Source organism: Bipolaris oryzae, assembly GCF_000523455.1.
Source record: "Bipolaris oryzae ATCC 44560 unplaced genomic scaffold scaffold_311, whole genome shotgun sequence".
NCBI lineage: Eukaryota > Fungi > Ascomycota > Dothideomycetes > Pleosporales > Pleosporaceae > Bipolaris > Bipolaris oryzae.
The window spans coordinates 1-15107 of record NW_006911587.1 but is presented as its reverse complement, the minus strand read 5'-3'; the positions used below and the strand labels follow the sequence as shown (position 1 = coordinate 15107).

Here is a 15107-nt window from a genome sequence, read left to right as displayed (position 1 = left end):
GAGGTATAAGTTTCCGGAGAATGCGGGGCATAGAGGGGGGGTTAGTGATGGATCAAGGATGAGTCGAGTGTTGAGTGGATGTTCTCGGTTTGTGATACCTTGTAATCGACATACTAATGAATCTATTTAATGATCATAATTGATGAAGTTGTATACACTACTTCATTCACACCTTCTCCACAAGTTCTAAACAAATCGAGAATAACCAACTCTAATATTAAAGGCATGCTACGGATAACAACGACGCAGACCAAGCGAAGGAAAGAGGGTATATCTAATCAACCAGTCGAAAACAGCACATGCATCCTGCAACCTGAACAAAACCCCATTACTCAAACGAATAAAAACACTATCCGCAACTCCGACGCCAAAAAATGGTCCCTCACCCTGAAATAGACTTCGCAGCTCGCAAAGGAGAATTAAATTCGCTACATTCTCATCGTAAATCTGCAAAAACAAAGCAATCAATGTCAGTATGCTACTTCCTCTCCCGCGTCTCTCCATCAACCGGTCTCACGCTGGTGCTGCCTTCGAGTGGAGGAATGTAACCTAACTGCTTCTCTGCATTATCACCTGCAGGTGTATAAGGCGTGAAACCTCCTTCCGGAGAAGACTGCCACTTTGCCATGTCCTTCTTGAGTTGCTCAAGTTCCTTCTGAAAGCGGTTTCCAAACACGTCAATGTAGTAAGTGGCGCCGTTGTAGACGCTCCAGACGAAAACGGTGCTCAGGAAGAGACCACTGGGCCAGCGGTACCAGAACCACACTTGGCAGGGAATCATGGTGAGGACAGCGTAGCAGTATTGGATGAACATGAAAGCCGGCTCTTGGAGGAACTCGGGCAGTGCAAGGACAATCTTTCCGATCCATGTCTTTGCGTACGACTTCCGTAACCACGTGAAACTGGTAGGGCGGCCTGCTGCAATCTGCTCGCGACGGCGCACTGTGATAAGCAAGTGGTAGGATAGCTGCCAAACCGCATATGGACAAGTAGCCCAGAGCATCATTTGGAAGAGACCGTAGTGATGGGGCGAGGTTGGGTCTGAATGACGAATGTTGTAAATGGCGGGATAGTGTTCTTGTTGATATTCTGGTGAGAGCAGGTGGACGATGCAGTGCAGAGTGACACATGGCATGATGTGGATGAAGAGACTACAGATGTAAGTATGTGAGTACCAACACGAATATGCAATACTGACCTGACAACCTTGTCCATGCTGTGAAAGACGAGCGAGTTACGCCACATGATGATGGCTACGGCGTTATTTCCCATGCAAAGACAGTATGTCGAAATGAAGAGTCGCTTAGACTGAGGGAAAACCCACATGGTCAGGACCAAGAGGATGTTGACAAAGTAGCACAGATCAGCCAAGAAGTAGTGGTAGCCCTTCTTGTGATACGTGAAGAAGCGGATGGGCATAAAGTAGAGCAGCTGGGCAGTGTACCAGTGAGGGAACCATTCTGGATGGGATCCGACCAAATACCCTGAGACGAAGATGTTCAAGACGGCGGCGATGAAGGATGTCTTTTCGCGTGCAGTCACTGTGAGAGATTCGTTCCAGCGCTGATTCAGACGGTCGACCGAGCGGCGCATGCGCTTCTTGTACTTGTCGAGTTGCTCGGCTTCGGTTGGCACTCTGCGTCGCCACTCCTCGACAACGCGATCTCTTGTTATGCCCCTGTTCTTTGCCTGGTTCCTGATGCGCTCCGTCTGGTTGGAGATGGAGTTCTGTATCTTCTCAATACGCTGGGCGAGGGCGAGGTTCTCGACAAAGTCAAACATGGTGAGCTTCTCAACGGGCGGGAAGAAGGAGGCATCTTCAGGGTCGGACTCGTCATGGTAGGAGCTGTTGGAGAAGGATGCGGTGCGGGAGAGGCCAGGGCTAGAAGTTGGCTGGTTTACGGACGAGGGCGCCGTGTCATCGAGGAAAGCAGCGCCGGCGTGAGTAGAGTCACCAGGCAGCGGGTTTGCGGAGAGGGCAGAGACTCCTAACTGAGGCTCTGAGTGGGACTTGGGGGGCACAGGGCCAGCGTCATCGTCTGGGGCAGACATGGCAGGTACTTCTTCTGGGACAATCTCGAGATTCGAAGGGGTTCGGCGGTGGAGGAATCGTTTGAGGGAACGCGGAGGAGAGACTGGAGCCATGGCGACTGTTAGCAGGTGTATAGCAGCCAGCTTGCCTGGCGTGGGCCATGGTGGAGAAAAAGGACCGACACTTGAGGGAGGAGCGTACAGTGATGGAGGGCAGCTTGAATCGGAAGCAGTCAGGGCCTATGTTCTCATGACAAGACAAGACAGGAGTGATTTGCGGGGGTTCTGTATAGGGTTGATGCTGTTCCGTCTCGCAGCTGTCGAGAAAAAAATCGTGGGTAAATGCCAGCTGTTGATTGGCAAGCTAGACAACGTTGTTCTGGTGGTGGGACTACGGCGGCGGGGGGCGTGTGAGGACAAAAGGTCACGAGGATGAGTAACGCGTGTACCTGACGAGCAGAGAATACACAAAGTATGTGTACTTGTGTATGGGTGATGTTGATGTATGTATAAGAGTGTGTATGCGGGATATACGTGGGAGTATATCTGTGCGTGTATGGCAATGTACGGTGAATCGACCAAGCACATGGGGCAGAGGGCCTGGTTTCGTCACTGCGGCCCACCCGAGACGCCAGCTACGGTGGGCGCTTTGTGCACTGCTTGACGCGACCAGATACGCGCTTCACCGCGGCCATCGCCATCCACCCCCGCGACATCCCACCACACAAATCCGCAACCATGGGCAAGCTTGTGCGGCTCGAGATATACAGTATGTTGTGCTTCTTAGCGCACGCGATGTGCTCTACTAATTTGTCCAGACTTCAAGTCGTACCGGGGACGGCATACGCTGCTCTTTGGCGACTCGTACTTCACCTCAATCATCGGCCCCAATGGATCCGGAAAGTCAAACAGCATGGATGCCATCTCCTTTGTCCTGGGAGTTCGGTCGTCTCACCTGCGCTCGGATAAGCTGAAGGATATGGTGTATCGCGGCAGGATTATCCAGGAAGCACATATTGCTGCAGACGGCACCGCAACTGAAGCCGCCGACTCCAATGGAGCCTCCAATGGCGATTCCCAGGAGAATGGTGAATCGCAGCCAAGCAGCCAGCGCATCGACCCCCAGAACGCATGGGTCAAGGCTGTCTTTGAGGACGACGCAGAGCAAACGCACGAGTGGCAGCGCACCATCACCAGCTCAGGGTCCAGTGAATATCGCATCAACAACCGGGTCGTGACACAGAAGCAGTACAATGACGCGTTGGAAGAGCATAGCATCCTGGTCAAGGCGAGAAACTTTCTTGTCTTCCAGGGAGACGTTGAAAAGCTTGCTACGACGGCACCTGAGCAGCTCACCCTGCAAGTTGAGCGCATCTCGGGCAGTTTGGAGCAAAAGGCCGAGTACGATCGCCTCAAGGAAGAGTCCGAGGCCGCAACCGAAGATAATGCCAAGCATCTCCACGAACGTCGCGCAATCAATGGAGAACTCAAGACATACCAGGACCAAAAGGCCGAAGCTGACGAGTACGAGAAGAAGCTGGCCGAGCGAGACCAAGCTGTTGTCACAAAGAACCTGTGGAAGCTCTATCTCTACGAGCAGGTCATGGAGAGGGCGAGGAGCAAGATTGCAAGCCACCAGGAGGAGCTCAAGGAGCACAAGCGCAGCGTAGAAAAGTACCACCAGCGACACGAGGCGGAAAGGCAAGCTGAGGCCAAGATCAGGCGAGATCTAGCCAAGACTGACCAAAACACAAAAGCCAAAGAAAAGGAAATAGAGGATACCTCGAATGAGCTTGCGCCCATTGAAGAGAAGATTCGTCTTTCCAACGAAACCCGCCGAAAGTATGAAAGCAGGATCGATGAGCTCAGGAAGAAGCGAGACGCCGAAAAGAAAGCCGTCGAAAAGTGCCAAAAGGACCTTGAGCTTGTGCAAAAGGCTGAGAAGAAATGGGAGGATGACTTCAAAGCTGCTGCCCAGAACCAAGGACGCGAGCTTTCTGAACAAGACCTCCAAGAATACGGCCGCCTGCGCAGCGAAGTTTTGAAGCGCACCCACGGCGACCAAATGCAAATCGACAAGCTTAAGCGAGAGGTTGAGACGGATAGAGATCATGTCAGGAACCTGCAGCAGAGTGTTGAAAGCCACGAAAAGGCCATTGAGAGACTTAACGCAGACATCAGTCAGCTCGAGGAGCGCCAGCGATCTTCCAAGACGCAGATTCAAGAGCTCGAAAGCGCGAGAGCCGCCAAGCAGCAAGAGCTGGACAGGCTTAGAGCGGACCGGAAGCAGATTGAGATGCAATACTACGAGAAGAACCAGCTGCTGCAGGAGGTCCTCAAGCAACTCAGCATAGTTGAAGGCAGCCGCCGCGAGTCAAGGAAGCAACAGGAGGCTCGCAGGACCATTGAGCGCCTCAAGACCCGCTTTGGGTCTGAGAAGGTGCATGGTCGATATAAGGATCTCATTACGCCTAAGATGCAAAAGTACCGCAAGGCCATAGGGCGCGTGCTTGGACACCAGATGGACACGGTTATTGTCGACACTGAAGCCACTGCCAAAGCATGTATCGATTATCTCAAGGCTGAGCGTATCGGCGTCATGTCTTTTAACCCTCTGGACTCGATCCAGATCCAAGCCGTCGACCCTCAGCTAAAGGGAATGCACGAAGGCATGCGTCTTGCCATTGACTGCATCAACTATGAACCCAAGCATGAGCGAGCCATGACAGCCGCATGTGGCAACACCATGATCTGTAACACAGAGAAGCTTGCAAAAGAGCTGAGGTACTCCAAGCGGATTGAGGTCAAGGCTGTCACTCTTGACGGTCGCGTCATCGGCAAGGGTGGTACACAGACAGGTGGTGAGCTTGATAGGGATGATGACTCGAGCGAGCAGCAGTGGGACGAGCGTGCCTACCAAACTCTAGTAGACAAGAGGAACAGGTATGAGGAGGAACTTCGTGCGCTCCCCAAGCAGGATCGTCAATACACTCAGGAGCAAACACTCGAGGTCGAGCTCCTTGATCTGCAGGAGCAGATCGCTCGCGCCAAGGAGGAAGCCAGAGCACTCAGCCGTAATATTGAGAGTGTGAAGAAGGAGCTTGCGCATCATAAGGCTGAGCTGAAGGGTGTTCGTCCCAACTACGATAAGCAGGCACAGCGATTGCAAAGTCGAGAAGACGAGCTTAGGCGCTACCAAGATACGGTTAACCAGGTCAATGACCAGGTCTTTGCCGCGTTCTGTCAGCGACTTGGCTATGCATCAATCCGCGACTACGAGGCCCAGCAGGGTACCGTTCAGCAAGAAGCGGCTGAAAAGCGTCTCGAGTTCAGCAAACAGCGTAGCAGACTTCAATACTTGATGAAGCAGGTTGACTCGTCGCTGCGCGGTGTTGAAGAGCGCCTCAAGCAAGCAGAGGATGAAATCAAACGCAAAACTGCAGACATCACGGAGCTTCAGGCCAAACAAGAAGAGCTTCAAAGTGCGAGGGATGTCCTTCAAGCTGGGCTGGAGACATTACAAGACAGGGGAAGGCGCTTGGAAGAGAAGCTTGCTGAACGAGTTGCTGCCGTCAAGGAAGCACGCCGCGCCCTAGATCAGCGGAACGAAAAGGTCAAGCACGTGCTCAAGGAGGTCGATGAAGAGGACGCAAAGATCAAATCGAGCGCAACCAACCGATACAATGTGCTCAAGGAATGCCGTGTCAACGAGATCAAGATCCCGCTCACCGAAGACTCGCGTCCATTGACATCGTTACCGATGACCGACATGCCGCGGCCGGACGCTGACGCAATGGACATTGACGAAGATCCCGATTCGACCCAGATTCAACCCGCAGAGGTCGATGATTACGGCATAGAAGTGGACTTCGAGGAGTTGGAAGAGGAGCTGAAGACGGAAATTGTTGAGATACTTGAGAGCGTGAGTATGCCCAATATGTACAGTTGCTTGCATCTTACTAACAATTTTCAGGAGGACGACCAAGATGAGCGCGTCCAATCTCAAGCAGGAACTCGCCTCAAGGCTGCAGAGTCCAAGCTGACTGATGTCATCACCAACCTCGAGACGGACATCAACAAGGCCACGCCAAATATGCGTGCTGCTGAGCGTCTTGCAGCCACGGAAACACGCCTAAAGGCCATTGACGAGGCGTTCGCTGAGACACGTAAACGTGCAGCAGCAGCAAAGAAGGCCTTCGAAGAAGTCAAGACGAAGCGTTATGATCTTTTCATGAAGGCATTTAACCACATTTCAGAGAATATTGGTGGCACATACAAGGACCTGACAAAATCTCCACAGTTCCCGCTGGGAGGACAAGCGTATCTTGACATGGAGGACAGCACAGAGCCGTATCTTGCTGGCCTCAAGTACCATGCCATGCCGCCACTTAAGCGCTTCCGTGACATGGAGCATCTCTCTGGTGGTGAGAAGACGATTGCCGCGCTGGCTCTGCTGTTCGCTATCCACAGCTACCAGCCATCTCCCTTCTTTGTTCTCGACGAAGTCGACGCAGCGCTGGATAACGTCAACGTCAGCCGTGTGGCCAAGTATGTTCGTGAGCATGCTAGCCCTGGTATGCAGTTCATTGTCATTTCCCTCAAGGCGGGCTTCTTCCAAGAAAGTGAAACATTGGTTGGTGTTATGCGAGATCAAGGCAAGATGTCGAGTAAATACCTAAGTCTGGATGTAAGTCACCTCGGCTCTGCCTCATCCTTAGAATTGGATGCTAACATTGTTTCCAGCTCCGGAGGTATCAGCCCGCGTAGGCTCATAAAAACGAATATGCAACGTGATGTCGCTGTTGCTATGGCGACGATGGCTTTCTTCGTTACGACCTGGACATGGCGGTTTAATGTATTATCTCCTCATATGTTGTTTGCTCTATCGGATATGCAAAACTTTAAGTCACGATGTCTTCTCTTTGTCAAAAACAAATTGCTGTCCAAATTGCGTGTTGACGTGATGCGTACGCGTTATCGCGAGTTCCCATAATTAATTGAATAGGGTGGCTTATCGCATCATAGCTCCCTCAACGGACGTAAGCGGTGATTAAATGCGCGCTTTGCATGAATACCGGCTCCAAAACCCATGGCTCTGAGTCATCCGCTTAGCTAATGTGCAAATATATCTACATGTTTTCTGATTATCGCATGCTAGAGTTGGCCGCGTCTTGAGGTTGTCTGCACACCCTACCCTCAATGGCACTGAATGCCCCCCCGCCCCCAGGTGCATCTCTTGGCGAGACGACACCACTCCTAGGCAACCCACCTCCTGACTATGAGAGAGATATTGAACAACAAGCTAGCCATAGCGATTCTTTCAAGCATACGGGTCTCCCAGAAGTCCGAAAACGCATGAAATATATATTCCCAGCCTTAGCTATCGGTGTAAGCCCCCAACGCTCTTGAATCCATCTCTGGAGCACCTGAACAAGAAAAAGATATATGTATATAACTAACAATTGCATTCTAGGTCCTCCTCTCAGCCGCAGACCAGACCCTCATAGTAACTACCTATGGAACCATAGGAACAGACCTGCACGCCCTCTCCTCGACCTCCTGGATCGCAACCGGCTACTTCCTCACGCTCTCGGCCTTCCAGCCCCTCTACGGCAAACTCTGTGACATCTTCGGACGGAAACAATGCTTACTCTCCGCTTACCTGATTTTCGGCGTCGGATCCGTGGGATGCGGGCTAGCGCGTAATATCGGAGAGCTTATTGCCGCGCGGGCCTTTACGGGAGTAGGAGGGGGTGGGATGAGTGTTTGTACTACTGTGTTGATGAGCGATATCCTCGGGTTGAGGGAGAGGGGGACGTGGCAGGGTTATCTCAACTTGGTGTATGCGGTGGGTGCTTCTGCTGGGGCGCCGCTGGGCGGGCTGCTGGCGGACAGTATTGGATGGAGAGCAGCGTTTCTGGCACAGGGCCCCATGTGTGCTTTGGCTATGGTGGCTGTGGCGTTGGCGCTGGAGCTCCCAGAACGAGACGAGTCGCATTGGAAAGAGAAGGTTAAGAAGGTTGATTTTTTGGGGGCTGCGATATTGATTCTGGCGGTCTTCGGACTCCTTGTTGGGCTGGATCGCGGATCGAATGTTTCTTGGTCGGACCCGATTGCCATTGCTGGACTCTCCATGACACCGTTTTTCGGTGTGTTTGTTCTGGTAGAGAAGTATGTGGCGAGTAATCCGGTTGCGCCTGGTCACATTATTCTCAACAGGACGCTTTCTGCGTATTATTTCTGCAACTTCTTTTCGTTGGGGGGTTGGATAGCCGCAGTGTTCTACATTCCCCTCTACTGGCAAGTTATCGGCGACTACGACGCTTCGCACGCTGGGCTACTTCTCGTTCCCTCCATCATCCTCAGCGTCACGGGCTCGCTCTTTGGCGGCTTCTACATGAAGCGAACGGCAAGATACTACTGGATCACAGTTTCGGCATATACAGCACTTACGGCTGGTCTCTCGCTCATTTTGCTCTTCGCCGGGGTCCTGATAGAAAGCATCCCGCTTATGGTAGTGGGGACAACCATATGCTCTTTTGGTACCGGCATTGGTGTAACAACCACGCTTATTGGACTCATCGCAAACGCATCACATGCCGACCAGGCAGTTGCCACGGCATGTTCTTATCTGTTTCGCTCGCTCGGTTCGGTCTTTGGCATCTCGTTGTGCGCAACAGCATTCAATCAGACCCTGCGCAAGACCCTTCAGAGTGCACTGCAGGGTGATGACAACGCGACTGAGATCGCAGAGCGAGTAAGGGCTGGATTGTCTTACTACAGGGCTTTAGATCCTGTTTTAAAGAACATTGTACGAGAGTGCTACGGGAAGGCTACGAGAGTTGCACTGGGGGTTGCGATAGTGCTTGTAGCTGGGAGTGCACTTTTCGCGTGGTTTATCCACGAGAAGAGTTTGGAAGATAACAAGGCTGCAGCACCCGAGGCGGACGAGGCGGAGTAGTAGATCGGGGTCTTGGCAATATATGGAGAGTTTGGGGGTAAAGTGTGGAACGACCCAATGGTAAGTGTAGTTGTACTAATATGTTATTGGAAATTGGACGCAGAATTTCGGACGGAGGCGACCGGCGCAGACTCATTCTTTACGCTCACTTGTTAAGCACTAGAACATCTCTCTTTTACCAGTGATGTGGACATTTTGACATCTCTACAATGAATAGAAAATTGGTACAATTGTCTTCGTTGAGAAGAAGCGGTGTGGTATTGTAGCAGCTTTCTCTTTGGGCATCAATGTGATTATGTGCAACAAAGTCACACAATATTGGCGCTGCTGAGCATACTAGCTAGTGGTGATCGTGAGAAATAGCTCAATGTACGTCGTGAGTAGCCTCGTAATGCTGGTTATCCCATACTGCAATAGCCCTAGTGTGAATGGTATTACATGGACTTCCCCCGTGTTTTCGGTCATCCACACTTTTCCAACCTCTTCTATTTCCCGCAGATATGACATCGACGTAACGTTCCAACGGTTTGCCTAAACATCATCCGTCATCTCTGTGCCTGCAACCGAAAATGTGGAAGAAAGCGCGCGCTAGTTGGGCACTAGCGACAGATGATCGACAACATGCCACGATCGATGTATGCAGTCGCACATTTGCTTCTCCCATTAGATTACCAGCCACCACTAGAAACAAAAGCCTCGATTACAATAGACCAGCGAGTTCAGAGCTACTGGTTGCGCTACGTACTGTGTAAGCGCCTCAATGACGTAGTGCCAAAGACTACATTTCTGAGTGCATCGCAAAAGAGGATGATGTCACCTGCAAGACGAAGCCACTCTCTGACCGCTCCGAACGCAAGGCGAACACTCTGGAGATAATCACGAAATCTCGGCCCGTCAATGCAACTCGCCTCCCCCATTTCCCATTCGAGACATGACTACAGCCCGATAATGTCCGCTTTCGGCCCTTGTTACACCCGTCGGGTCCTAGACAAGTAATCGACCGTTAATCACACCACAGGGTCTACGCACTACTGCTATCCTTTGTCCCACAGCAATCCTCCGCCTGGGAATGACGTCGACTTCCCAATGAGCACGTTCCTGGTGCGGCCCGCGACTGTGGGTATGCCAATCAAAAAGAAAGCATGGGGCCACCAATGGCGCCTTGCCAGCTGTACACGGCCATCATTCAGCATAAGACCGTTCAGACCTGTAGGGATTGCATGGGGAATTTGTCCCCGTCGGAGCTTATGATGATCATGCAAGTGAACACGGGACTTGTTGCTTAGTCAATCCGTGTGCTTTAGACTAAAGAACTCCCCGTTGCTCTCCGTTGGTTTAAGCTTTCCAGTCGTCAAGACCCTTTTTTTCGCCTCTCCTTAACGAGTAATTTGGTCCGATATCTGGGGTAAACAGCCCGAAGATATTGATAATAATTTCCGAAGCCGAAATGGGTATTGCTGTAAGTACCTGGTGCGTGGTCATAAGACATGTTGTCTATATCTACTTGCTGAAGCCTCGACAGAATCCCTCGGTTGATCCGGCAAACGTGGTGCAATCGCTTGTATACATTCTCTCGGGAGTGTTTGATGCTACTAGGGATTTATACCGCACTTTATCATTGAAGGAGCAGAGGGAATATGAACAGAGCCTCAGGAGCTACTCGAGAAGAGCCGAATATGTCTCGGATGAGAGGTTGGGCAGCGAAGAAGCTATCATGACAGACAAGTCGGCAATGGTCCGGCAGTTTGAGATTGGATATCACGCAATGGGCACCGAGTTTGCTATGGGTGATGGTATGCACTTCTCCGCCGTGCCATCCTGCGCATTCGTGTTTTGGATCTCGTTGCGACATCTTTTGAAGTCGAGTAACGCAAACCAACTAGTCGGCTAACGATACATGTACTAGTGACTGCGCAGACGGAGCTCCAGTGGCAGATTATCGCCCTGCAGAGCGTGCTGGTAAGCACTGCCATATATGGACCTGTGTCATCGGACTCAGCGGCTCATCAATTATCGAATATCAACGCGGCTTCGAGAGCAGCAGCAGCGAGATCGATTGAAGTCTTGATTGCACTACAGGACCGGCAGATGGATGAGCGCCCGGTTACACCGCGGTCGATGCATTCAGTTACTACAACTCGTTCGAGCCCGCATCATGCGCCTTCGCATGTGGCCTCTCATTTAACGTCCCATTCGACCAGCCATGCACCTTCACATGCGCCTTCTCACCACAGCTCTTATGCGCCGTCTGTTACTCCATCCCAGTCGATATCTTGCGTGCGACCGACGACGGTTGTCATAGTGCCATCACAGGCACCATCTCAAGTAGCGTCTCAAGCGCCCTCTAAAGTTCCGTCGAAAGTACCATCAAAAGTGCCGTCCAAAACACCTTCCCAAGCGCCATCTAAAGTACCATCCCAGGTACCATCCAAGGTACCATCTCATGCACCGTCGAGAGCTACATCAAAAGCACCGTCCAAAGCACCTTCGCACGCAGTATCCCAAGCACCATCGCGGGCCCTAACACTTCCTCAGCCACCCATTGGTCCCAACTCGGCTACCACCGTAACTGTCAAGCACGATGAACCCGTACACGTAAGAACCAACAGCCCAGTTAATACCACAATCCTCGATTGGCAAAGCAAAGTCGAGCCCGAGCCCTCCGTCACCGAAAGTACCTCCACCACTGTCCCCTCCCACCCAGGTCACCTCTACTGTCAATACGCCTACGACCTCCAGCGCGACCCCACGCAGCCCCTGCACCCCACGCTCCTCACCACCAAAGACGCACGCTGCCCCCACTGCGCAGGCTCCCTACACCTCTCCCCAGGAAAAGCCTGGGAAATTTCCAAATGGGCCGGCGATACCGAACGCACCTTCCAAGTCTCCAACCGCTTCGTAGTAAAATGCCACCGCGACGGGCCCGACGCGCAGTACTGCTGCGTTATTTGCTCCAAATACTCGGATTCCGACACTATTTGTGGGGACGTTAAGGCGCTGGTTAAGCATCTTTCGGATGAGCATGAGGTTAGGGAGTTAAAGCATGAGGAGGATATTGTCGAGGTCATTGAGCAGGTTGTGGTGATGGGGAAGAGGGATAGTGGTGTGGGTTACGCTGGTGGGGGAGCGGCGTCAAGGGGGAGTAGAAGTCGTAGGAGTGCGAGTGTGGTGTCAGGGAAGGGGAGGAGGAGGAAGAGTTTGGGGGTTTTGGAGAGGGAGATTGATGTTTTTGAAGTGAGGAGTGGGAGGAGATGATGATGATGGCGACGCTTTCTTTGAAACTATTTTTCTTTGAAAGTGTAAATTATGAGCAGATTTTGGGTAAGAGGATGAGAGGATGAGCTTGCGTGGGTGTGGTGAAAGGACTTATGATTGCGCTTTCATTACCTCTTTTTTGGAAGCATCTTGTGGCTTTAACGCAGATGAGATATGATTCAATGTAATTACGACGAAATACTATTTCGCTCTAACTGCGTCGCTGTTTTTTTTTGAACCAAATAATCCAATAATATGTTAATCTTCCAAAATACCCAACACGAGAGCCTTTCAATGCAATACTGCGCCCTGGCCGCTCATACGAAATATCCCTATCTTCTCTACCTCCTTTTCTAGTAAACACGCTGTTGAGGCAGCAGTCACAGACGAGCAGATTTAATCTGGCCGGCTTGATGTTTGCCACCCAGACTCGAATTCATTTCTTGGCCTTTTATCGTCTACCTGTTCAAATACTAAATCCAGAGAAGGTTATGAAATGCTAGATGTTTTGGCGTTTTGCGGATATGTACTGATGAGTTCCCTCCCGTCTACTCCTGGGTTGTATAGGACTAGCTCTTGGGAAATTAAGCAATTTCCCTTTATTCATGATAAAAATCGAGCGCATTTTAAGACATTGTCGAGGGATTTCGTGTGCTGCGTTATCAACAGCTGCATACATAGGGAGTTGAGAAATGATGGGAATTAAACTTTATCTTTAGGATGAGAAAGGACTGCAGTTTCGGGGATCAATCGAGACCGAAAAGGAAATTCGCCTGGTAGTGAGTGGATTTGCGATTGGACTGATGGAAATATTGAAAGGTCATTGATAAATTGACTAAACACTTCTTTTCGTACTAGATGTCCCATCAGGAAGGCAAATTTTGATTTTTGTAATTAAATCAATTTCCTCTATTTTCTCATCACTGAGCTGGATTCATTCCAGGAAACGATCCAAGTGAAGTCGAAATTGAGATGGGAAATAGGTCGCCCCGTACAGGCTCTCCCATGTCTATCCCCGCCAAGGATCATCCTTACAACTATCTACCTGCATCCGCCAAATCGTGTATAACACACTACACCGATATCTTCACATCTCCCGGAAAATCATTTCCACCGGGGCTCCCCGATCATATCGGTCCGACTATATAGTGCTTATTCACAATACTTACCACCGAGAAAACAACACCAACAGTGGATCGCAAGATGCTTGATTTCACCAAAGCAACAAAAAATGGAGCAATAAGCATATGTTTTACGCTTATGTGAAGTGAATAGTGACAAGGAACTTCCCTCCACCGATCAGATTACCTTAAGTAAAAACATAGCTGACCTAAGCCTCCTATCCGCAAACTCACTCACACGTAAATTATCTTACCTATATACGTACATAGCTTTCTGAATAAAACCACTCACAAACCCCCATCTCCACCTCCTCTCCCTCCTACCTCCGATAGTCCTACAACAAGCACCTCCAACTCTACCCTTACCCCACTCCCACCGCAACAACCCCAAATTCGGCCCGAGATCCAACCCTAACCCTCGGACCTCAAACCTCCGCGTCGGATTCGCTTTGGGCTCTGGCTCGCAAAGAGGCGAAAGCGGTGTGTCGTCCTCTCTCGTCCGATGAGCGAGAGTTGTGTAGGCTTACGCCGGAAGACGGGTGTTGTTGGAATCGAAAGTCGGCATGTAGGTAAAGTAAAGTAAGTAAGCTCACTACTTACCAGCGAGACAGGTGCAGAATACGCAATGGTGGTGAGGTGGCCTTGAACAAATTATGACATTTTTTTCCTGATAGGATACTGGCGGTAGTAGTAGGCAAAGCTGCAGCAAGTTTAGAATACAAATTGATGCACTTATTTTCCTAAATGCGTAAGTGTTAGCTCTCAATTACTACCCGCCTATCTCTTCTATTCTAGCACTCTAGTACATCCAACAGTCCAGACCCCATGACCATTCCACATAGCATCTCTCATTCGCCGATTGCGATGAGAAGTGGGGGTAGTAAGCACCGGGCGTCCCACCCTCCGATTGCCGACTAGGTGTCTGGATGGTTACATAACCCCATCACACCAGCTCTCCTCCCACTCCTTTGCAAAAAAACCCCCCGCGGGTTATAGCGTTAAACGTAGCGCGGGGTGGAGGCGTAACGCATAGCATAGCGTGCCATGAACGTCGCAATATGTACTTACAAAGACGTCATTTTTCGCCGCTGGCGGTGTTACCCTGCCCACACCATATCACATTGACCCGTACATCTACAACTATTCTTGCACAGGACCGAGCAGCGCAAAACCGTTGCAATGTCACTCCCACCACTACCCTCCACGGCAGTTGAGCAAGAAGAAAGCTAAACTGAATTTCCCCCCAAAAACAAACCCAACAATGTTACTCCTCGCAATTTCGCTCTTGCATGTGTTGTCTCCCTTTCACTAAGTAAAAAGAAGTTACCACAGTGCAGTCCTCATCAAGACCACCAAAAACCCATCTTCCTCTACTCTTCACACACAAAAACAAAACAAAACAAAACATGTGTAGATAAGCTTACCTATAAGACACACATAAGCCCCACATCTCCATCTCCATGTCCATTTCTCCCTCCGGTCCCCACCACCACCACCACCACCACCCCAGAACTACACACCTACGTCAAACTTTCCCCATTGAGAAAACCAAAATACCCAACCTCTCATGTTTCTATTTGCATACACACACACACGCCCGGGTATGCGAGCAAATCGAGCAAGAGAGCAAATCTCAGACATACAAAAAAAACTAGCCGCACTAGTACTCTAGGCTATGTGTGTGTATATATGCTTACACAGTATCTCGAGTGAACCCCAGCCCGCAAACAAGGGGCGCG

At 50.7% G+C, this 15107-nt stretch overlaps 3 protein-coding genes across 3 annotated transcripts; 2 read left to right on the top strand and 1 right to left on the bottom strand.

Annotated features, from left to right (window-relative positions):
* Nucleotides 1-478: 478 nt before the first annotated feature.
* Nucleotides 479-2145, bottom strand: COCMIDRAFT_10120 (uncharacterized protein; the record flags this gene model as incomplete). The annotated part of the gene is made up of 2 exons (XM_007695405.1): nucleotides 479-1151; nucleotides 1199-2145. The coding sequence occupies 2 exons, from the start codon at nucleotides 2143-2145 to the stop codon at nucleotides 479-481; spliced, it is 1620 nt and encodes a 539-aa protein (XP_007693595.1).
* A 5085-nt stretch (nucleotides 2146-7230) lies between these two features.
* COCMIDRAFT_110265 (uncharacterized protein) lies at nucleotides 7231-8992 on the top strand (the record flags this gene model as incomplete). Its single annotated transcript, XM_007695404.1, has 2 exons — nucleotides 7231-7419; nucleotides 7505-8992. The coding sequence occupies 2 exons, from the start codon at nucleotides 7231-7233 to the stop codon at nucleotides 8990-8992; spliced, it is 1677 nt and encodes a 558-aa protein (XP_007693594.1).
* Nucleotides 8993-10439: 1447 nt separating this feature from the next.
* On the top strand, nucleotides 10440-12247 carry COCMIDRAFT_110263 (uncharacterized protein; the record flags this gene model as incomplete). The annotated part of the gene is made up of 4 exons (XM_007695403.1): nucleotides 10440-10785; nucleotides 10899-11242; nucleotides 11343-11346; nucleotides 11367-12247. 4 exons carry the CDS (start codon nucleotides 10440-10442, stop codon nucleotides 12245-12247), a joined length of 1575 nt encoding a protein of 524 aa, XP_007693593.1.
* Between the last annotated feature and the right edge of the window lie 2860 nt (nucleotides 12248-15107).